General features: G+C 38.5%; 1 protein-coding gene across 7 annotated transcripts in view; it reads right to left on the reverse strand.

Moving 5' to 3' along the window:
- nrxn2b (neurexin 2b) overlaps positions 1-25,710 on the reverse strand; it is a 339,687-nt gene that overhangs the window by 112,773 nt on the left and 201,204 nt on the right. For 5 of the 7 annotated variants that reach the window (XM_065261925.1, XM_065261924.1, XM_065261927.1 and 2 more), the window contains 2 exons: positions 11,816-12,117; positions 3,567-3,611 (listed from right to left, as the gene is read on the reverse strand). In XM_065261925.1, the coding sequence (XP_065117997.1) occupies positions 3,567-3,611; positions 11,816-12,117 (347 nt within the window). The remainder of the gene's footprint in view (positions 1-3,566; positions 3,612-11,815; positions 12,118-25,710) is intronic. The other 2 variants (XM_065261923.1, XM_065261926.1) reach the window with 2 other exon arrangements.

The following is a 25,710-nucleotide window of genomic DNA, read 5'->3' on the forward strand; positions in this document are numbered from 1 at the left end:
AACACTCTTGGTACAGAGCGTCTGATCTTAAAATGTTTTAACAAGTGTATGTATGAAGTAGGCCGACTGACCACAGGATCATAAACGCATGTGTTTTTAGATTCATCCTTAAATCAATCCATCAGACACAAGCGTCTGTCATCAGTACTGTACTGTATATGACAGCTTTACAATGAGTTTTTACACAAGCATTATACTGACCACACAGACCTGACATGAGCTATGGGCAGATCACTGAGATCTGTCTCTATGACAGTGTGATGTATTCTGGCACCAGTATACTCTATGTTGGGTTTGATATCTAAACTAGAACTGAATTATGATCCTTTTCAAACCGCAAGTTTACCGCTTCAGTTGTGTCTAGACACCTAATAAATAGGATTGATAAGATTATAGGAGTTCTTCATTATTCTTCACTAATCTCACAAGATTTTCCATCTTCATAACATTGCTAAACTACAGCCCATCCATAATATCAAGAGATAAGATACTGAGACATTAGGACATCCTTTTATTATTTCTCTGCAAAACAAAAACAATGAATAAACCATTTATTTCTTCAGAAACTGTTATGGGCGTCACACGGTAAGCGGTGAAAAGGCCACGCGGCTACGGCTTTTCTCATGAAGCGATTTGTGCAGCATTTAGTGCAAATACATTTATATATCACTAGACACTCGCGACTAATGCGTACTGTGTTAAACGCCATTATTCTGCCTCTTATTCTATCATCTCATTTTGATTTTAACTGCTGTGAACATTACATTTAAAGAAAGTCACAATATAAAACAAGCTTGTTTTGTAAATAAGCAATCATTCTTACCTCATCAATTGGGCTTCCTGGTCTTCATTCTTCTGGGCTTTGTTTCTAATGACTTACCTTTACCTATTAAAACAAGAAACCCTGCCAATGACATTTATAGCCTACAATAAAACACAAACAGCAAGCACAGAATCTCTGATCTCAGCGGCGAGTCTTGAAACAAGTGGCTGGCAGCTGGAAGACGTTCCTCGGACTTCTGTGGCCAATCGAACTCAAACTAGTCAAGAGCGATCAGGACTGAAATAGCCAAAGGGATCCAGGGACGAGTTAGTAAGATCTGGAGGAGCGGGGATTCGAGGGGAACGGTGCCATCGTGTACAGCTCTCTATATGGGGTTCATATGTGGGGGTTGAAGGTTAGTACTTTAGTAAATAAGAGCAGGTCAGACACAAAAATGGTTGTTAGTACAGTTACAACAAAGGTTTTAGTTAGATTAGTAACAGAATTTAGTGGCAGAATTTGGCAGCCAATTAGTGAAATTCTTCACGATTTGATTGGTCAGATGGACCGAATTGTGACGTGTGGTGAAAAGGGTTTTGAGGTTAATAGGAAATCAAAAGAACCATCCACAATTCTCACAACATGGGGAAAAAGCCATGCAGTTCAATGATCGGATGAAGATGCCATCATCAAACAAGAATGTTCTGCAGACGAAACCAATGAACGCATCGGGACCAAAACACAAGCGGTCAGAATAGCGGACGAAAGAGGGAAGTCAAACCGATTAGAGGATTACATCACATCACCAATGAGAATGAAGGAGGAACAGTGAACAGTTTAGTTGATTACGGGTTAAAAACAGGTGGTGACACACACAACAAGGCTCACGACCTCTTGAAAGATTTGCGTGCAAGCCGAGACCTTTTCGACTTTGGCATCGCAGACTCCCTCTTAAAAGCAAGCGGATGAGTTCATGCACACGGTATGAGTATGGACGGATGTGACAGGCTTACATGAGACATCGAGTGAAGAGAGAGTGTAAGTGATGTAAGTGACTGAAAACAGATCTGAAAGTGAGCATCTTCAATTCCCCTGCTTATTGCACCGGGCCAGACCTTCAGACCAGACCCAAACATTATTATTCTAGGACACTGACCTCCTGCCATAGTCCATCACATCGAGATAATCGCATACTAATGCATACGGTCTGGCCTCATCGCTGGATACTGAACTCGCAGCGGGAAGCCTATCAACGACCTGTCAATCACACCGGCCCGTGACTAGCGGCTAACGTTTCTGGAGATAGGGAAAGTCACTTTCATCACAGATCGTGATTTATTTTCATACAGATTGAGAACCCTGAAAAAAGGTGTAGATTTAATGTCAGCGTTGGATCGGTGGATCTATGTTTGAGTATTTTCAATAAATGCAAGGCACACCTGTTATGTATGTTTGTTTTGACCGTACTGTAGGTTATAAACACGGTTTCTACACCTTTCCTCACGGTCCAGTAACAGGCAGTGGAAGAGATTGAGATTAAGGGTCTTAAATGGGTTAAAGCCCATTTGTTCAAATGAATGTTATTATGCTGCCCCCTTTACGTTTAAGGATTATTTACCGAACAAATCTACAGCCAAGAACTAATGAGCTACCTGCCAAACAGCCAAATAAATCTTACATCAAAGTCATTTTTTCTGGCATGAATAACATTTCCCTTGAGAGTTAAACAGGCCAATGTGATTCAGTATTAATGAACTGTTTGATAATTAGGTTACTTTTCCTATGGGCATATAAACTAATGATGTCATCGCTCACGCTGGCAAGAGTAATTCTCTCAAAACTGAAAAAGACCCAAGACATACAAACAACTAAAACCAAGACAATCAGGGATAAATGAAAGCATCAGCGCAAGAGTTTGACTGCGGCGGTGGGCAGATGGCAGTATTTCTAAAACGGACAAAGAACGCTCGGGTTCAAAAGCACTTTCATCTGTTGAATAAATCAAAGTGCCTGTTGTAATGGGCTTCTGGCTCTCGTTTTGAGCGGTGTTTTACGACCGGGGCGGCCCGCTATGAACCGGGGGCAATAAATCCACCCCAGATGGCAGGAGGTCCAGGAGAGATGGAGGTTCTGGCAGGCAACTATCACCTTGAGCATAATATCAAAATGGCTGCCATTACACAGCTAATGGATCCTGAGGTTTTGCCACATTGAAAACTACTGCAGGGCTTTAATAGCCAATGAGGAAATAACACTACAACTCAATATCAGTCTAGTGATGTCAATATCTGAAGTGCGTTTAAGTCTTACTCTCGGCTTTCTAAAGTCACATAGGTTCTGATCAACAGGTGAAGGATTATACTTAACATACGGCGTTATTTTATTTCTACTGTAGTGCACTGCCTGTTACTGGTGTTGTTCTCGAATCGACTCCACTCATCAGGTGCTCAAGACTAAACACAGTTCATTCTTCATATCGTCAAGCGGATGGAGCCAAACTATTGACAATGATAATATAGGTCTGATAAACATGTAGAGAATAAAGTACTGCTTCGTTTTATTCTATCCCGGGGATTTGGGGAAGGGCCGGGGGGGATTGGGGTCTGTGTCGCAAGATGAATAAAATAAAGTAAAAAACGATGATGCTATGAGACAGTAAAACAAAGAGGAGTGAAAATCTGTAGTTTTTATTGCTACCTTGATACCAATGGGAATTTGTGTAGTCAGTATAAGCAAACAGAATATAAACAGGGAACGAAATCCAGGGCAAACCAAAGTAGAAGACAATTAGAATGATATCTACCATATAATGCAGTTTGTTTACCATAGCGTGTCCAATGCCTGAGTGCTTTAAGAGAAAACAAGGGAAGGGAAAGAAAAATATATAGAATAATGACAAATCGTAAACTCGATAAAGGTCATTTAACTTCCTGTCGGCGAGTCCGATAAAAGCCTTAAAACCGGACGTTTTTTTGTTTGCTTGATTCTGTTTTGAATCGGTTCAATCTTGTCTAAGCCTCGTCGTTAAAAGATTTATCAACCAAAACAAAAAACATGACAACTGTTATATATTGTTATTATTGTTAGTATGTCAGTACGCAAGTTAATTGGAAAAACAACAGATGGCCGACATTCCGTGAATGTTAGTCGTTTCAAAGGAACACAAACAGGTTGAAACCAAAGACAAAATTAAACTGGAAGAATCTGAAGCTGTTTGGTTAGTAAGAAGACACAAGAGTTAGCAAAAACCATTCTCCACATAAAGAAGGGACACGTGAACAGATCGAGGGGACGAGGGGAAGGACTCAGGGAAAAGCTTTCATTTGGATTGGCTAGTCCTGTGAGTGGGTGTTTTGGGGCAGGGCTCTTTACAGGCAAATTTGGCCAAACTTGGATTTTGGATTTTTGAAGTAAAGCAAGAAATGGTTCTTCTCTGGTTGACGACTAAGGAAGCAAGCAAGAAATAAACAGTAAAATGAGATATTAACAACATCAAATACAACATTATACTGTATTTTTTTATGAAAATTAGCAAGAAATGTAGATGATGAAGTGAAACTGAACTGCTCCCATCTTCAACCTGAAAAACAAGATTGTTGAGGTTACGAAACATCTTTCAGACCTCAGATTTGAATCCAGACCAGCATTAGACCCATGTCTCTACAGTGGTGATCCTCTGTGTAAAATTCATCCTTAAATGTTTCAGCTACAGACCGATTCATGTGTGTAAAGCTCAGATATCATCAGTCAATCGTTTGACTTCACTTAAACCTCTTATGCTTCATATGGTCAAAAGTGTGTCCATTAATAAATCAAGACAAATGCCAGAACAAACCTAAAGCCACATGAAGACCTTTAAAGCATCTGTAGTATTGTATCTCATATCGCAGCTGGATAGAGAAGATAGATTATAAATGCAGCTCGTGTTCAGAGCTTTCCAATGTCAACAGCAAACCACAGCAGAAGAAAATCAATTGAAACTGAGCAACAGTTACTCTACCAGGAGGAATTTAAGGATTCATTTTCCTAAGCTGCACCCTGCTGAGACCAAACGCTCCAGTTTAATACCTGATGACACTTACAGAAGATCATCTGGTGTTTGGAGGTAATCTAATAGACTCAGAAGATCAGGATCCTTTACAACTAGAATGTTAGATTTGCACCTGCTGAATTTCTCAAATCCCCCACTCAGTATATCATCATACAGCCTCTCGCCTATATGTCACTGAAATATGAAAGGTTTAAGTGTGAATGCACATCGAGTACATGTTCAATTAGCTGTGAAGTGAGCTAACCCTTCACAGACATCCTTAACTCTTTCCCCGCCATTGAAGAGTTATCTCGTCAATTAAGAGAAAACGCTTCCCTGCCAATAATGAGTTTTTATGGCAATTCATATTTCTGCTATTATCAACTAGGTGGCGCTCTTACTCAACACTGAAGCATCCACTGATCCAAAAACAGTTCAAACTCTGTGGATGTTTTTATCATCGTTCTGAATCTGATCTCTAACAAAATTCCTTTCCAAAATGCAATTATCTCCTACCTATATTTGAGAGGTGAAACAAAGTAAGAAATGAGGGTCTGTGCATTCATTTGATATATCGTATGTTTATATATTTATCGAAGAACATTTTCTGCAAACTAAACTTAATTAAACTTTTGAGAAAATCATAAATGGCGCTGGATGGCAACTTTATTTATAAAACGCTGACGCTGCAAAAGTTAAAGATAAATAAAAAGGAAAGGAACTGAGGTGATATAAGTGGCATCTGAACAGCTGAACCGTCTCAGTTAATATATTCAAATAGCACCCAATCTGGACAAATGACATGCAAAATATGTTATAAGGCAAATATGAATGCATTACGGATGTGAAGAGAATTAACTGTAGATTTTCTTTAAAGTCTATGAAGTTTTCTTGCTAATGTGTCATTATCATAAAGGTATCTAAGGTGAACATAAACATATTAATGTTTAAAATATATATATATATATTTTTTTTTAAGTGCACTGTGAGAAAAATCAACATTATGGATGTGACACGTCTGAAATGTTCATTGAATCAACAATTAAACCACTATGACACTTTTTGTCAGTCAATCTAAATGCTTGATTTACTCACGTTGGTGGCAGCCCCAGGATTTGATTTCACACCTTTATTTAATCTTACACCACAGGGCTGTTAAATGCTTTACTCTGATTGGTTGAGAAATGTTCCACAAGTATGCATTATTTATCGATAACAGATAACATAACCTGTATAATTTATAATAAGAGGAATAATTGACTCCGGTCTTTTGAATTATTTGAAAATAATGCACACCTGCGGTGTTGGTCCACTCCACATCAAGCTGTATTACCACCTTGGGTGTCAATTATTCCTTAGAGAATATTAATCACAGTTCAGTTTAAGGTTGGATCCTACACTGTAATACATGTCAAATAACTAACAGCACAAACAGCAAATAACAGTAAGATTGTGCAGGGTATGTGCTGTAACCTGTTAACATCAGCGCTAAAAGATTACTAGTCTAGTTCACTTATGCATTGTGTCAAACTGAACTTAGCAGTTATGTGTCTGAAACTGCTAAACGTAGCATCTATTTGCATGTATATCTATGGTCTGAGGTGGTGTGAAAAAGTGGAGATGGAGACTAATTTGCACACACTCGCTGCATTCCTAAGCATCCAGCATCATCCTTATCTAACACACCTGATATAAATCTTCTGAATGTAAGCACTGGATTAACCAGAGAAAATACAGACGGTTTCTTTAAATGGACAGTGAATTAACACCATCAACACACCTAAGAATAAAGAGGACACAGGAAAATGACATGTGTAAATTAATTCGGTCCCTTTCATATTTGTTTCCTATGTGAATTCACACACGCAGCCAATAGCGGTAGCTCTTATTAAAGCTGACACGCCCTCCTGCAACCACAGCCAATTACAAACGCTATTATTACAGATGACAAGCCGTTCATTACAATTACTGTAAACACAACAACGACTGAATGAGCAAAGACATTTAATTCAAATTGATCGCATCTCTGTGATTCTGTCTGCAACTGACAATCAATGAAGCAGCAATAAACCGTTTACAACCATGTGTGTGTGTGTGTGTGTGTGTGTGCGTCTCTAGGTGTGTGTGTGTGTGTGTGTGTGTGTGTGTCTAGGTGTGTGTGTGTGTGTGTGTGTGTGTGTGTGTGTGTGTGTGTGTGTGTGTGTGTGTGTCTAGGTGTGTGTGTGTGTGTGTGTGTGTGTGTGTGTGTGTGTGTGTCTAGGTGTGTGTGTGTGTGTGTGTGTGTGTGTGTGTGTGTGTGTGTGTGCGAGCAAGAGAAAGAGAGTTTTTAAAGTGATAGTTCATCCAAAGAAAACATTTTTATAAATGACAGTAAGCACACAGTTGATCGTACTCACTGACCCCTTGCATAGTAGGAAAAGTAAATACTGTACTGTGGAAGTCAATGGGTACAGCTAACTGTGCTGTGTGCTTACTATTATTTATCAAAATATCTTGTTTTGTGTTCAACAGAATAAAGAAACTCATACAGGTTTAAATCAAAGATGAGGGTAATGACAGAGTTGATATTTATGGGTGAACTATCACTTTAAAGCTTCTTGAATTCATTCAGTAGAGTCGAGACGTGTACAGGGAAACCTCTCGGTGGGCCTTGGGTGTTTTTTTAAAGCTTTTGTTTGCGTTTGAACATCGTCAAAGCGCCTGCTGAGTCAGAGTTTTGCTCGGATCGTCTTGGCTTTGTCAGTTTCTAATAATAATGGAGTTCTTTTAATAAATGATGTGGAACGCATCTCATTCTGTTGTGGTGAATATGACTCATGGGTGCTTGTGTAAGCGTTTTATCAGCTTTTTCTGTGAATTGTGTTCAGTGATGTGTGCTGTTATTTAACATGTTACTTCCGTGCTAGTAATTATGAGCAAAATAACATGGATATATTTAACAGGTCCTCTGACCCTTGAGTTCATCCAGTTATGAAGGATTTTTTCATTCAGACACATCACCTAAAAACTACACGACAAAGACATCAGGCTGTCTTCGTCGTTTCAGAAGTTCACTAAATTCCACTGAACCCACAACAGACAAACTTATATATTGAATACGATATATTAAACGTCTCATCTCTTAGTGAATGTTGATGTTTGCTTGCATTTACCTAAACTAATGTGCATATCATATTTTCATAAAATGTTTTAAATGATTGGACCCCTAAAATAATCTATTTTCTTTTCCTTTCAGCTTGGACACAGCGAGCATACAGTGAACCATTAAATCCTTAACTTTCCTGTCCTCACTGTCTTCCTCATTACCTTCTAGGTAGGGATGCTCCTCATTGTTATCCTTTTTTTTCTCAGATAAAGTAACACCACAGATGTTACCTTGTTGTATTTTATTTGTATTAATTAGGCATATTTTTGTTTTAAAAGAGACTAAAGTAAATAAGCACAAGAAATAATCATTCTACAAAGAGACATATGGGGCCAGATAAAAAAATTGAGCAAATTAGCACAAGAGCACAATTCAAAACAAGCGCAGATGGTAATATCGGCAGGTTATTTACTAAAAAGGCTCAAATTAAATAACACAGGCACAACAGCTGATTTCCATAATGACCAACACAATCTACTAATCTACAATCTACTTATTTCAGGTTTCAGAGCTGATGAGGTGCAGGTGATCTACTAACACCTGATGAGCTTGAGATCAGCGCTACGGTGAAATCCCAGCTAACAAAGCCATAGGATACTGAAAAGTAAAGGTTTATAAGAAGTTTTAAAACACCTGCTATTGTGTGACTTCTCCTAGTGACTCTCCTTTTTATTTCCTCTAGCAAAGAAAAAAATAATATGACTTGACAAACAATATTTTTAAATAATATGTTCCTCTGGCATCACAACTAAACTATTACTTGTTAAAAAAATCCACATGCTCTCTGATCTCTGTGATGTCTCTCCTATCAGCAACCATTGCAGCCATTTAAAGCACAAAATGATTTAAGATGTTGCCTTAAATAATGGCGCAATAGTAATATCACAAGTGCAAACATTAGTAAATCACGTTGAGTGAATCATTTAAATAATCTCCTCCCATAAATTTAGCATCTGAAAGGGAAACTCTTAGAAATGCATAGGCAATAAAGTAAGTTGCAAAAATAACTAGACCACACTTTTTTGATGGTTTGTGCTGGTGCATATAAATCTGGCCCTTAATATGACTTTAAAAAGATTTATGCCATTTATTAAACGGTCAAAACTTTAAAACGCATTCAAATGATAAACAATAATAAACGTTGGGCATAACAAATGTCAGCAATAAATATATACATTAGCCTGTATGCGCTGTTTCATTGGGATGTGAAGGTGTGTCGAGCTGCACGTTAGTACTGGAGCGTGCAATATACACAGGTACTGTGAAAAATCAGGTCAAATGCGCCGTTTTCAGGAGTCCTATCATGACAAAATGAAATAAAAAAATAGTTTTGCGAAATCTGCCAAGTTAAGCAAGTACCGATCGAGTCATTTAATTGGATTAGGGCTCGGACAATGCGTCGAAGTAATCGCACATCCTCACACACAAATGACTGAGCAGACCCTGTATCTCGCAAAATCAAAACTGGTTTCATTTCAGAATTACTACTAAATGACACAGTGCCAGGAAAAATAAATGGTCCATAAGTGGACTCAGATTCGGAGAGAGATTGAGCAAAAGCCACATGTTTAGTTTTACCAGTCATTTTCTGCTTCCAGGCCTTACAATTTGAAATTAAATGGCCAGGATCTAAACAAAAAAAAACAAACCCTGTTCTCAGCTGTCCGCCCCGAAGTAAACTGACGGGCTGGCTTTGCACTTTTCACTGGCCTGGACATTTGAGGATAAACACGAGATTCTTCCCTCGCGACATTACCCAGGGGATGATTAGTTCTCTCAGGGCGTGTTCGATGTGTTAAGACAAATTCATCCGCTAATACAGTGGCATCAAAAAGAGAATTCACCTTTTGTTCATTCAAATATATTACAACAGCCTCCGGCATACAATTTTTGAACTCCTCCAACAACAATAACTCTTGGAGTTGCTCAAAATCTGCAACTCGACTCGCCAAACACCACTTTTCAAAGAGTACTCTCTTTTCTCGTGCAATATGTCGACGCAAAATATGCGCGTCGATTCGTCAGACCCAAAATGGCGGCTCCGTAGAGTAGTAGCAACGCTAGTGGCTTCAGTCCACGCAGGTTTCACACAGCAAGTGTGAGCAGTGCGTGCGGCGGCACGTGTTTTTTTCAGAGCCCATGTTAACAAGCATGCACCCCACCGCATGAGCAGCACGAGCTCGAGGTGCTGTAGCAGCAGTGCTGTGATCGTTTCTGCGTCGGTTCTGCTGCGCTGCTCACGCTCAATTAAAGTGAAAGTGCTTTGTTTATGGTTTAAATGCTCGTGGATTTACGCGAAAAAGTGTCATTTTACCATAAAATCATGAATGGGATGACAAGTGTGTTTTAAACAGTCATGACTTTGAGCAATTTAACAAAAAGCAATGAAATATGTAAAAACACACTGTTGCCAGAAGACTGCGCGTTCATTCACTCTCTGTACAGCAGTAAATGAGTCCTCATCTTGTCATGGGCTTGCCAGATCTTTGGTACTAGACTTAGGTCTGAGTGTATCTGGCAAGACCATGACAGTACTATGTTCTGTGTGGGGGACATGTGGAGTCATATTAGATGTGTGGCTTCCACGTGTTCCCAGTGTCTTGTCGCTGTCATGGTCTTGCCAGACCTTGGTGTAGATTCAGGTCTTATTTCAGAGGGCAAGATTATGGCAGCATTGTGGTCTGTGTGGGAACACGTGTTTTCATATTATGTATTTGTGTCACGTGTTCCCAGTGTCTTGTCACTTTCACCCTACTCCCTTATGTACTCGTGTCTTACGTAATTAATAATGTTCACCTGTTCCCCATTGATGTCGGGTCTTTATAATGCCCTCTGGTTGTCTGTCGTGTGCGCGTTCATTGTCTTCAGTCAGAGTTTCATGTCATCCGTGTTTCTGACTCCTGATCCTGTGTTTATTTGGTTCCAGTGTTTTGTTCCTGTTTCGTGTTTATCATCCGTGTTTATTTATCTGTTTTACCCCCACGTGGGTTTTTGTGTTTAATAAATCTCCAGTTTTGTATTTTAGTTGTGTCTGCGTTTGGGTTCTCTCTTTTGTTAAAACCGATCGTGACACATCTATCTTAACAAACTTAAGAGAAAGAGATTTAATAATGTATGTGCTTTTAAGTCTAATTGTGTTTATATCTGTCATTAAATGGACTAGAACAGCACGAAAACAATGTGGATTTAACAAATCAAGTTATTAAAATTAAAAATACCATAAAAAGGCACATTGAAGAGGTTTTGCTCATAAATGCATGTAAAATAAAGTAATTTGAATTTGAGATTTTTATACTGTTACTAAACAAACGCTTTATTGAATGCTACCTCTGACTAAGAATGCATTATTTTGCACTTGAAATTTTAAGAGCAATAAACATATATTGAAATGTTTACATTCAGATATGTAAATCAACATGTATAAATTGCTATTAGTTCATTAATGGGGAGATAATCGAGAATCAAATCGAAGTCGAATCGGACTGATAAAATGAATCGTTAGATTAATCGATGCATCGGAAAATAATCACTAGATTAATCGTTTAAAAATAATCGTTTATCCCAGCCCTAAATTGGATTATTGACCAATACCAATGGATCGGAGCATCCCTACTTTTAGTCAATCTGACACCGACAACTGATCTCAGATCATTACATGCAGCAGACATGGGCCTGTGGCTGTCTGGATCACATTAAACAACGAGAGCTCGTCGCTGATCACAGACCTGTGAGGAATCACTGAGCAGATGTTGGGAAGCACTTGAAACTTTGAGAATTTCCTCACAGAAGTTTACTGAGTTTTCCTAAGCGATTCCCAACGTTATTGATAACAAATCATACAGCTGTTAGTGAAAGACGTGACAGCGCTTCCTCTTACCTGCCGCAGGTTTCGGGTGACTTTAACATCATGCCAAGCATTGTCGTTGAACTTCCCGTTGACCGGTTCCACGAGAGCTTCGAAGGCCCCGGAGCCCAGATTAATGACGAGCCACACGGCACCGCTCTTCAGCGACAGGTTGACGTAATCGGCAGATTTGCCGGTGTGAAGCATCAGGCCGTTGCGCTGCAGCGTACGAAACGACAGCGTGATCTCATCCGTGCTGCTTTGGATCGGCGTCATCGACAGATCGTAGCAGAAAAACTCGTTTCCCTTAAAGGTGGCAACCGATTCTTCTTTTCCTTAAAGAGGGAGAGAAGATGAACACCTTTAACTTTATGTTTAATGGCATCACTACGATTTCTTTGATTTAACCTCAAAGACCCGAACTTTGGTTTCTTCCAGCTATTTGAGGTTAGGAAGAACCAATAAATATAACAACTAAATATTTTTCTTTGAACATGAAGCAGTGTAATGGTCCATGTTTGTGTACAACAGGTTACAGTTACACAAAATTAAGAAATGTCGTAGGATGTTAAATGATATATTTACTGTATATATCATAGCATAGTCAGGTATGATTGAAAGCTTTCTGGAATTCTGGAGTTGTTATATGAATATAGCAAACTTTATACTTGGGTATACTGTATGTGTACTTACAGACCAATTACACAGAGATCTAGAAAATGACACAGCTTTATTGTTTTACAGAGAAACGCCAGCATGAAGCTTTCAGTTTTTTATCCAGGGAGTTTTTGAGATGACACAGCAACAGATGGAAGAGCAAGAGATGAAGATGATGATGAGATGACACGAGCTGGACTTTGAGCCATGAATGTTAAAGTGAGAGGGGAGAAGATGTCTTAAAATACAAGTGTTTGTGTTTATTGTGTACTGATATAAACTTCATATGTACATAAAGTAAGATCTTGCTGTTATAACTAAGGCTGCTTGTCAGTTTACTATATTGAATATAAGGTTTACATCCTCCAAGGAAACATACAATAATGCCAAGGCACAAGAAAAAGGTAAAAATAATCAGCATTAAACTAAGCACTGTAAAAGACAGACTGTGGATTCAATAGACTTCAATAGTCAGGAGGAAAACCTCCTATGAAGAAAAACCCCTCTCGAGAGAGACAGACATAACTGAGCAGGGGTTTTCAAACTTTTTGTGTGTGTGGACCACTATTTGTAATCAAGAATTTTCGCGGACCACCTCATAATACTCATTATAAAATATGTCTACACAAAGTCCTGAATTAATCTGCACATCTAAATAGTCTTACTAGCACTAAAACTATAACTGGTCATCACATCAGTACAACAGGTTTCTTAAAAGAAAGTTTACTGCACAAAACAGCTGCCACATATTCATACAGCAATCCATTTTGTACGGCACTGAACTTGAATGTCACGGCCGAGCGCCACTGGCCTATTTTAGTAATCGCACAATGACTTGACAATTTAATTAAAAATGTATATCAATATTCTTATATCAATATTATTTATATACATATTCTCAGAGTTCACTTTCTACATGAACTAATTCAGTTCACGGTTTACAAATTTTAAAATGAAGTAGTTCAGTTCATATTTCAAAATTTTGAACTAGTTCACAGTTCCAAAAATTAACTAATTTATAGTTCTTTTTTCCCATATAATTTTTTTTAAATGATTGCCATTATAGCCCATAAAGAACCACAGACAGCAATTATTTCATCAGTTTAAACCTTGTAGCTAAATGCGTCAGATTTCATCTTAATATCCAACTTTAAATCCTTATCCAACCAGGGTTTACATTAGCATTGACTGTCTTTTAATTTTTGTATTTGCTTGCACATACCTTGAAAGGCTAGCCGGGTGGGGGTCGCAACCTGGGCGAGAAGCGCTGCTGCGAGGCATTGCGTGTATGACAACTCTCAGGTATCGCACACCGCACGTGCACGTTAAATAGCAGGAGCTTAGTCAAAGTCTAATTCAAGATCCGGAATATGCGTTAGCAGCCTATGTTAATCCTTAACGATTTAAGACAAATATGATGTTATTTAATGTTAAACTATTTAAGTGGCGCGGCAGGAACTTCAGCAGTGTCTGTGTTGTTTTGATTACGCATGCAGCCTGACTGGTGAACACTGACTGGTGGCGGTGTTGCCAGATTGGGTGTTTTTTCCGCTACACATTAAGGCCTGTTTACAGTGTGTTTTATTCGGGTTTTCGCCTGGAAGAATATACAAATCTGGCACCCTATTGAACGACGTTAAACTGAAAGAGCGTGCAGTTCACAGGCACCAGAATCAACGAGTTCACAGTAACATTCATCAGGCAGTAATACAGTACATTCAGATCACGTTCAACTTTTGTTCAATGAACTCGTTCAAGCACAACACAGCATACTCTCAAAATATACATATTCTTATTTTGCCTTTACACGGACCACCTGCAGTACCCTCACGGACCACTAGTGGTCCGCAGACCACAGTTTGGGAATGGCCGCTATAGAGGATACTTGTCATGATTCACGAGGAACAGGATCCACGCGCAGGTAAATGTTGAACTCAAAAGGTTTTTTAAACAAGGTAAAACAAAAGCCCATGTGGGGGAAAATGACATAACAAACAGATGATAATAACTGACCAGAATACTTCACTTGACTTTGACTCAACAATGACAGAACTGTCAAACAAACCAAAATGATTCAGCACAGGACAGAACACACTGGGGCTTTAAAAATAAAAACTAAACAAGATAACAAGGAATGGTCAGGTGAGGAGAGTTAACCAATAATGAATAATAAACGCGGAAACAAGGGGGGCGTGCAGAGACCAGACACGGAAGCAGACGGTCCAAACAAAAGTTCTGCCACGATCATGCCATATGAACTATGAATTACTGTCACAGGCTGGTAGGATCATGACAGGCTGGCGTTTTAAAGTTTTAGTGTGCACACCCCTTAATGTTGTCCCAGATCGGTTTAAAAATATCTTCAGTTGTGTTCACCAGAAAAAAGACATTACAGGTTTAAAAAAAAACATGAAGGTAAGTAAATGATTTTTCATTTTCAGGTGAACTATCCCTTTAATTCTTCACATCACATTTGGTCAGGATTTATGTACTATTTATAGACGATGTGAACTTCCAGTCTGTTTTATTCATGGGTCTGGCTAGTGGCTAAACTGATCTCTGAAACAAATACCTTGTTGACAATAAAATGTTTTGGTTTGCTTAAGATGACGGAAGATGAAGAGCATGAATCACTGCTGTGTGGAGAGGTTTGGCAGCCAGGTAAGAATTCAAGGACCTGTAGCTCACATCGTATACATTCATTTTACACAGTAACGTTAGTTTAGTGTAATAGTTGATACGCGTTAGATATGATATATATGAATGAAGGTCATTTACTTCACTTGTTATCAGATATAAACTACTGATCATAGACTCTTTTGTTATTGACTGTATGTGGAAGTCTACTGGTAAAAAAACATTTTAATGGACAGGAAATTTGTTTAGAAGTTAAAGTGTAGGATTATGTCATAAAAATTATAGACTTTTTGTGCACGTGTCAATCTGTAGGTTTTCAACGCTTATATCTTCTCTTTGAGAACTTTTATCAGTCTTTTGGACCATACCACTTTATATTTAAGTCTAACATATTTATACTAAAAGGAAAAACTTTGTAACGCAGATGAGGTTTAACTCCAGACATTCTGCTACACTTTTTGTTTTAGTGTTTACATAATTCTAGCATAATGTGGTTTTAAGAGGGTTTGTGTCAATGAACCAAGCATTTAACTACTTTAAGAATTGATTTGTGGATTCAGTGTAATTCACATTCATTGTTTAGCCTGATGTTTTTTATTGGTGTTTGAATAAATGCTTTTAAAATGGAAAATACACAATGAGAATAAACTCAATCAACAGTTTCAACCAGATTATATGAGTTATGTCAACTTTTCAAAAGCCAACAGTAAGTTGAATTGATTTGCAAAACCAAGTTGTTTTAACTTCATGCTGCCTTTTTTACAGTATACTTATGAGGAAACATACAAAATTGTAATGTTATTATTTATTTTAAATCCATCTAAGAAGTCATCTACAATTACCCCCCCCCCAAACTGGAGTCCCCCTAGTGAAGTTCTGCCATTATTTGATTCATAACTGAATCTAATAGCCAAACAAAGAGAAAGTGCTTTATATCATCACACAATAGAGAGCTGTGAGAGATTTATTTTGTTTTAAACACAGTGACTCTCTAGTAGTTTTTCCTCTAAATGCCATTTTAATTCAGCAGCATATTTCATTTCTCATTCTCAGTTTGACTTCAAAGTGAAGCTGTAATGCAGATAAAGATCTCAAAAATCAAATCAAACCTTTTCAACATCTCAGCTCACTTATATAGTCAAAGTGACGTATTTGACAATGTATGGTATCCCATACTTAGAATATGAACTCATTCATTCACATTTAACCAATTCAGAGTCTTGAACACACACGCGCACACAAACAGACACACGTGCGCGCACACACACAACAACACACATGGAGCAGCTCAGTCAGAACTGGCAACTCTTGGGTTCTAACCGCTAGGCTACAACTGTTTCCATTATAAAGTAATAATAATAATAATAATGATAATGATAATAATACCTTTTATAGCACCTTTAAAGCAGCTTCTCAATGATTTTTAACACAAACCAAAAATTAAAACAATAAAAAAATTATACCAAATAAATAAACAAAACAAAGTCAAGTACAATGTGGTAAAATAAATCTTTCGATAAGATTCAAAATTACTTAAAGTCTGAGCATCTCTGTTATGGAAAGGGAAAGCATTCCAAAGTCTAGCATAGGAAGAATAATCCCTGTTCCCAACAGATCACAGACATCTCTCTGTGAAACAGGGAAACAACCGTGAAGAGCACAAAGTACAGATAGGAGTATATCGACTCGAGTAAAGAGTACAGACGAGTCTGAAGGGAAATACCCTTTTGTTTTGTCTCTAAGGCTGGATTTACACTGCAACTCTTAAAGCCCACTTCAGATTTGTTGCCTGTATGTATTTCTTTTAAATGGACTTGTATCCAATATCAACAATTACAATAAACACTTGGCAAAACACTTCAAGGTAAATGTACTGACCCTAAACAGCTTAAACTACAGAGGAAGTAAAATGTTGCAATATGCAATGGACACAGACAAAATGATTATACAAGATTTTAAAGCTTTATTCTGTCCGCTTACATACTGCGGACGGGAATGCATGTTTCTGATTCATAACCGATTTATTTCCACATGTGAATGAGACCTGAAACCGAGCAGAGAATATGGGATTTTAAACGTTTTTGTCCTGCTTACACGTTCGTGGGTCATATCTGATCTGTGCCACTTGAGGGGAAAAATCTGAATTGAGTCACTTCAAACAGGCAATGTTAATGCGGCCTAAGTGATGGCAGGCCCACATCTCTTCATTACTGTGTGATGTCATCGATGCATGTGCACAAATAAATAAACCTCGCAAACAAACACCATCTTTAGCTTTTCTACTAATGGTCTCCAATGAAACATGTAATGAAACCTCATGTTTTGATGTGAGTTTAACAACCCGCATCTACAAAACGAATCAAACTGCTGCACTGGCTGCAGATTCTGCAGTTGAGAAATGGTTACGGCACATCTGACGGGAGACGCTTTTGAGCTATTGACACGCCGCTGTTTGTTTAATAGCTACTGTATAAGACAGCTTTTCAATTTTACCCCTCGCTGAGCAAAATGTTCATATACGCCAAAGAAGGATACAGCATTATTGTGCCAAAAGAGTTTGTGTGTGTGCGCACGCTTTTACTGCACCACGATTTACAGTAAAACATTCCTGTGCATTTATTTCTCTACACAGATTTAAGGCTGATGAATTCAGAAAAAAAAAACATTCTCACAGAGTAAATTCAGTCTCATATGTAGCATACGCACGTACTGTATATTACTGAAGCTCTCGTATACCTTTAAAGTTGTTTTCAGGCCCTAGACGGCCGGTTAAGACAGCATTTATATTAAATGAATCATTTAATAATTGATTATAGCTGATATTCGATATTATATATCATATCTGATGTATTGAACAGAGCTATTGTGTCATAAAAAACTCACTCTACAATTATGACTACAAACATCAGTGACGGACAGCGAGTGATGATAAACGGCAGATTCCCAAAGAGCAATAATCTCACAGTAAAGATGTCTCTGTCTCATCTCATGACTCAAACTAACTTTTAGTGTCTAACAATAAAATACTGTCATTTATCATTTTCTCCTTTATTTAGAGGACGCTCACAACACACACACACACACACACACACACACACACACGCATGTGATGTGTGTTATGGGTAAGATGCTGTGGTGTAGATGTGAAGTGTGATCTCTGCTGTGTTGTGTTGCTCGTTGGGAGGCGCTGTGGCTGCATCTTCACTGACATCTCTCACCTTTCTTTTACTTTGTTGTGACACAGAAACAGAATCAATGCATTTGTGCTGAATGGGGGTGGTGGGGTGAGATCATTAATGCACAATCGATGACCGATGTCACACTCATTTTTCCTCATCAACAAATCCAACTAGAGAACACGCCTGTAGGTGTGTGTGTGTGTGTGTGTGTGTGTGTGTGTGTGTGCGCGCGCGTTGTGAGGGTCATGGACTGAAAGTAAGAAATGGTGCTTCCTCTTTGTATTTTTTCTGCTGGGATACCCTGTTGCACTGGAGTGAATCAAACATCATCTCAGCTGTTTTATTATTATAGGGCTGTTGATCAAATAAAACAAATGTAAATGCTTAAAACTGTTATTTTATTCACTACAATTGTTCATGAAATAGAGGAAAATAAGTAAAGAAACATGTGTTTCCATGTATCTTTAAAAACGCTTGAAGAGGTTTTTTTAATTACTGTTTCATAACGGTTACCTAAGCCAGTTATTTCTCTGCAGGTGATTTCTTACTTAATTGGAGACTGCTGACATTAGCTTAGCTTAGGGTTTTGTAAATTCTATTAATTTAGCTTTTTTGTAATCGCCCGGCTACAAATTGTACCTGAGAAAGCTGTTTTTAATCAGTTCTCCTCCTTTTTATCTTATAACGACCTACTCGATGACAAGCCGCCAGTCTTCAAATACAACCACTTCACCGAAACAATGCTGTTAGAGGTCACAAAACCTTTACGGCTAGCTAAGGCAGAATCCAAATTATCGGTTCTGATTCCGCTAGACCTATCACCAGCCTTTGACACAGTTAATCATCAGATCCTACCTGCCACCCTATCATCGCTAGGGATCACGGGTACTCCCCTCCAATGGTTCATATCTTATCTCCTTCATGGTGTCGTGGAAGGGTGCACGGTCCACAGCTCACCAGATGGTCACTGGGGTCCCTCAGGGATCAGTGCTTGGTCCACTCCTTTTTTCCATCTACACAACATCCTTAGGACCTATCATACAGGCACATGGCTTCTCCTACCACTGTTATGCTGATGACACACAGATCTTCTTCTCATTTCACCCTGATGATCCCACCATAGCAGCACGTATTACCGCCTGCTTAAAAGATATGTCAGCTTGAATGAAGAAACACAACCTTCAGCTGTTGTCTTTGATGATGAACTGTCCTTCTCTTATAACATTACAAGGACAGCCGGATCATGCCGCTTTGTGCTACACAATAATAGGAAGATATGGCCATATCTAACAAGGCAGGCTGCACAATTTCTGATTCAGGACCTTGTAATCTCCAGGCTGGACAACTGCAATGCTCGTCTTACATTATGGCCTATTAAACCAAAAGTAACGCCACTCTTCATCTCTCCATTGAAGCACACATCAGGTACAATTCGTTTCTACTCACTTAAAGAACTTTCATTAGGACCGTACTTGCATACTTTCACACCTTCATTCATTCTTACACCCCATCCAGAACCTTAGGTTCACAGCAAATAACTAACGCCTTGTGTTACCTTCACAAAGAGGCGCTAAATCGTACCCGCTCATTTTCTTTCACTTCTCCCTGCTGGTGGAATGATCTTCTATAGGAGTCTAGTCAGCCACATCTCAAAAACAACTAAAAACCAATTTCTTCCAAAAGTACTTGACATAGATATTTAACACATTTCTTTCTCTTCTACCTTTTCAGTAAAAAAGAACTTTTTGTACTATTAAAAACACGTTTGTACTATTGCCTCTCTGTGGCACATCACTTTTATTGTTTCCTAATCTTTTTCAGTAACTTTGGATAAAAGTGTCTGCTAAATGCCTAAATGTAAATGTCACTGTTTCAATTTTGTGTGATGCTGGGCTGCACTTAAGGCCCCATTGTACGCGTTTTTGTTTACAAACTATTAAGTTTACCATGTCTTAAATTGATCAAGAACGATACTAAACTTGTCATACCACATATCTTTATGAAGTTCAAAGGGTTTAGATTTGATATCCAAGGACTGTTTTATAAAATAAATGCTCTAGGAAGATTAATACAGTTTGTGGGATGACTGCATAATATCTTAACTTAAACATTCATAACAGCACTTTATATTTTTATTATCAAACTGTGTCTCCATCATAGTTCCCAACAAGCACTCGCAGCTCAAGTCACGTTGAGTGTTCACAATATAACATCCATTTGAGAATTTTGTCCACCAACACGAACACAAGACAAATATTGACATTCTTCATTGTTTTCAATGGATTTTGTATAAAAAAAACATCTGTCATTATTGTTTTCCAACAAAGTTTGGACGCAGTACTATGGTAAAGGCGCACAGAATCTAATTTATTAGTCTGGTGTGTAAAAATAAGCCCCCACACACATGATTCATATTTCACAAATGGTTAATACGTTTAGTGTTTCACAGCCTTACGTTGTTTGTTTGCGTCATATTCTCCTCATGCACCTGTTGTATGTAATCTAATAAAGTATGCTGTCTTTCTATCGTGACCCACATTCACATTCGCTACAGTACTTGCAAATCATTGTCAATGTTTCTACAGTTTGCGAGTATTTTTAATGTATATGTTGAGGACAAAAGCTTATTATTAGTCCTAGACAGTGTTGGGTGTAACTAGTTTCTAAGTAATTAGATACTGTTATTTAATTACCTTTCCCTTGAAAAAGGAAAGTAAGGGATTACTCTTATTTTTCTTGTAATTTAATTACAGTTACTTCTGATGTAACTAAATACAGTATATGGACTGTAAAACTATTATGTATACTATAATACAATAGTGGATTTAACATGGTTTTAGTTTACAATTCTCACTATTAACTGGTTGATTATTAGCTTTAATATTACTGAGATGTTGGCTGTTTATTAATACTTAATAGCACATATTAATGCCTGATTCTGCAAAACCTTATTCTACATCCTTAACCATCCCCATTTCTCTACCAATACTTTAAATTAACATCTTCTTTAGTATTAGTAAGCAGTAGTTGGAGTACAGTATATTGAGGCAAAATAGTTAATAGTTAGTTAATAGAGAATTGGACCCTTAAGTGGGACCAGAAGAATTGACAGTATGTATTTTTATATATTATTTCTTCAAGCCATTTAAGCCCGTCCTTGTCTCTTGAACTAAATAGGATTTAGAAAGTAATTAGTAATAAGTAATTAAATACTTTTTAGGGTAATTTCTAAAGTAATCTAATTACATGATTGAAGATGTAATTAGTTACTAGTATTTAATATGATGTTAAATGAATTAATGAATTGATATAAAATGTATATACCATGTAATCAGATTATAATATGATATAATAATTTTCTCGTTTTCTGTGGTTTCTTTTCATCGTTTTTCATGTAATTGGTGCTTTGAAACATTGCGACACTGTAAAAAATCCTACACAAATAAATTTGACTTGATTACATTTATTCTTATATGAGTGAGGGCCCCGCCACCACCCACCCATCCCCACGCTGCTCCAAACCCGCACGCACCCCCCCCCCCCCTCCGACAAACACAAAAGAAGACACCCAGAGAAATGACGGCAAACACACAGCAGCAGGCGACCATAGACCTCCATAGCAGGGAAGAGAAAATATTTTGTAAGTATTTGGATAAATGACTAAGAAAATATTTTGTTAAATGATGGTAAGAAGTTCCATACAAACACAACTGATTAATTCCTCATTATAAAACACACATGCGTCACTTTCTCTGATAACACCAACATATGTGACCAGTCACGGAAAGTAGGGACACAAGTCGGATATGGGACATTTTGAGTTATTCACGGATTCTGAAAGTGCAGTTTTTAAGCTTTCCAACGATGTGTAACACATGGAAATCTGATAAGATTTGGAGAAGTTGTGGTCATTTGAATATAGGAACTCAGAAATACTCAAACCGAGAAAATCGAGACGAAAGGGACTCTTCTTTTCAGCCGGGGGAGACAATAGGGCTCATTTACATCTCATTTAGCTAAGCCATGCCCCCTGTAAAACCCTTTTTGAGATGTTCTAGCATCATATGTAGTATTTTATGACCAAATGACAACACGCAAAAATAAACATGACTCTTTTACCTTTGTGGGGATCACAAGTCGAATCCAGTCTGTTTCAGATTATCCAATGACCATATTTGTCCACAAATGCGTATAATCCGTGAAATATAGATTGTTTACATCAGATTTCGCATGAATGTCTGGTAATACAATATAATATACAATCTGAAGACTATTTAAATCGTAACATGTGAGGGTATATGAGCTTACACTCCATTAAACACATGAACCCGCCTTCAAAGTTTGTATTTAAAATAGAGAAGTAGTATAATAGATCATCCAAACAGCGCCGTCGAAAACGTGACATCCTTTAGAGAGGTTACCAATGGCTCGCTCGTTCCTCCATCAGCCAATGACTTCATGGAAAATATTGATAGACAAAACATGTAGCCAATTATATGAAGAATACAACGATATCTGTGTAACGTCTGTGTGTCTGGACTCATGCTGCGCTGCAAGAACTGACATACAGATGACGTCAAAGTACCGCGAGAGCGAGTCGAAATTAAACTACTGCGTAAGATTTCTTGAAGAGCTCTCGCGGTATTTTGACGTCTTCCGACTGCGGCGCCGCATAAAGTCAGTGACGCGGCTGACGTACGATGCGGCTGACTGTTATTTGTTCCGCCCCAGCTTCTTGTAATTTTCTTTTGTTTTGTGCGCCCGAGCTTTACAGTCTGGGGAGACGCACGCTATAAGTTAAAAAAAAAAAAAAAAAACTTAGCAAACATGTCTGAGGAACAGGGCACTACAGTCACGTGACTTCACGCTCGAGCCGGAAGAGAAGACAATGCTGAATAAAGTCGTAATTCTGCTATTTTTGGACCAAACTGTATTTTCGATGCATCAACACAATCTTACTGACCACTGATGTCACATGGACTACTTTGATGATGTTTTATTACCTTTCTGGACATGGAAACCATACATAGATTTTCAATGAAGGGGATAGAAAGCTCTCGGACTAAATCTAACGATAAAACATCTTAAACTGTGTTCCGAAGATGAACGGAGGTCTTCCGAGTTTAGAACGACATAAGGGTGAGTCATTACTTACATTATTTTCATTTTTGGGCGAACTATCCTTATTTAGTAGTCACGCTGTTCCCTTTGGGGGCGGAGGCGAAAACACAAGCTTATACAGTATGTAAATATACACACAGACAATGACGCCCCCCGCTGCACGCTAGAATCTCCGGAAAAACAAGCCTATTTCAACCGCAAAATGTATGCTTTTAAATATACAAAAACTGCTATCTCAAACATGGAGAGGCTTCTTCGTGATCTCAACTAACAGATTCTGCAATAAAACGAAAATCACAAATTTTGAAAAAAAACCTTTGTTTCTCATTTTCTCGAAACTTGTGCTGCCGACTTGTGCCCCTGGTTTCCGTGACGGGTCACATATTAAAGCAACACTATGTAGTTTCCATGTAAAAATGACTTACAGCTCCCCCATGTGGTTGAAAAGTGTAACAGTGCCTGGTATCAGACACTCTTCTGCAGGCAGGGGGAGGGGCGGGGCGGTGTGCTCTACCCTCCACCGCCACTTTCAGAGTGTGCTTGTAGCAGCTAGGAGGCTGCTCAGGTTGCAGCAACAGTACAATTTGTCCAGTTAAAAGTTGTTCTATCACTGAAATAATTTTAGAGACATTATTAAAAGGTAAAAAAACGACATAGTGTTGCTTTAATATACAACAAATAAGCTGAGTCGCCTTGTGTTTGTACGTGCATGTTAGTGATGATGTGAGATTAACACAAGTGAACCAGGATTTTATGGAATTGAGTAAATGTGAAACCTGACCACCGAACACCGAAAACATTGGCCCACAGCAAACGAGCAAAAACACCCTAATATGATAAATATTCCTTTGCTTATTTAGCTGCTTGATACTTTATCCAACATAAGTTCTCTGCTTTAAAAAAAAAACTCTACTCTATAAGCAACCTACGCCGGTTTTGTCAGGATTTCTGTTGGACAGAAAGTGATTTTTATTGTGGCTGAAGCAAACTCAGAAAAGTGAAGGTTTTTGCAGACGCATGGACTGAAGTTTGTACTGCTGCCGTCACAGACCATTAAAGCGTCTGACTCTAGTTTACTGCACTCTACTTTCAGACCGAACTAAATTCATCCTGCCGTCTGTTGCAGAAGAATTAAAGGGTTTGAAAGCCTCAGCGAAGCCGTCGGCAGTAAGAGATTGTTCTGCCTCCACATCATCCATTATGAATTTCAAACCGACTTCATTCAGAGTTCCGCTTCTTGTCAAGAGGTCCAGACCAGATCTTTCAAAACTCTCAAGACCACATGACAGCTGTCTCTAAAGCACAGATCTAACAAGAGACCACGCTTCCTCCACAATGAAGCTTGATTTTCAGCTCCAGCGCATTTATGTCTCAAAGCCTCGCTTCTGTTCAGATTCCAACTGCACTAAACTACTCACTGTCTCATTAAAAGCAAATTTCCCCTTCAATTGCTACCACAGAGGTCAGGCAGTATTTTAAAAGACGCCAATAAGCGCTAATTAGCTATTAGAATGCAGGAGCGTGCGGTTCATTCCAACGCTTTATAACCAGCAAAAGACATCTCATAACACATCACTGCAGCCCGTGGGGACAGCCGGTGCGAGATGTTAACTGACATTACACACAGATTCAAGGAGTAACACAGGCTCAATCTATTTCCATTTGCTCATATTGACAAACGGGTTGCAGCGCTCTGGAATTGTGTTAAAAAAAAACGATTTAGTTCAGGGCGCTTCTGAGATTCAATTACACTGAGCTTTGGATGGGTGAAACTGATTAAACTAATAGTGAAATGATCTGACCAGATTCGGGTGGCTGTCTACATGATATAGAGTCACTGTGTGTTTGCATGTGTTAAAGATCTGCTTGACTGAACCCCAAACCCTGCTGAATCCTCATGATATGATGAGTGTCATACAGAGTGTGTGTGTGTGTGTGTGTGTGTGTGTGTGTGTGTGTAATAGTCCATTTAACACATAAACACTCTTGTATTGAGCATCTCTGTGTTTTAGGGATGATCTTCAGCATCTCCATCACAGCCTGATCTAATGGAGAAATATGAACTTTAATGACCTCGGAGAGAATCGTCAAAGCGTAAAGCTATAATCCCACGCCAGCCCCTGACATCCATCATCTGTATGTGCCGCTGTATCCCTGCACCCGGTCCTTGAGCGGATGAGCGCCTGCAACTCATCTAACACGCCAAGACACTCATAAATCCAGCATACTGATGTGTGATCAGCTCATAATTACAGCAAAGAGACAGCATTGCTCTGACCTCTGCTGAGCCCACAGCCCTTATAAAGAACACACACATGGAGAGAGAGAGAGAGA

This window comes from Paramisgurnus dabryanus, chromosome 2 (genome assembly GCF_030506205.2).
Source record: "Paramisgurnus dabryanus chromosome 2, PD_genome_1.1, whole genome shotgun sequence".
Lineage (NCBI taxonomy): Eukaryota > Metazoa > Chordata > Actinopteri > Cypriniformes > Cobitidae > Paramisgurnus > Paramisgurnus dabryanus.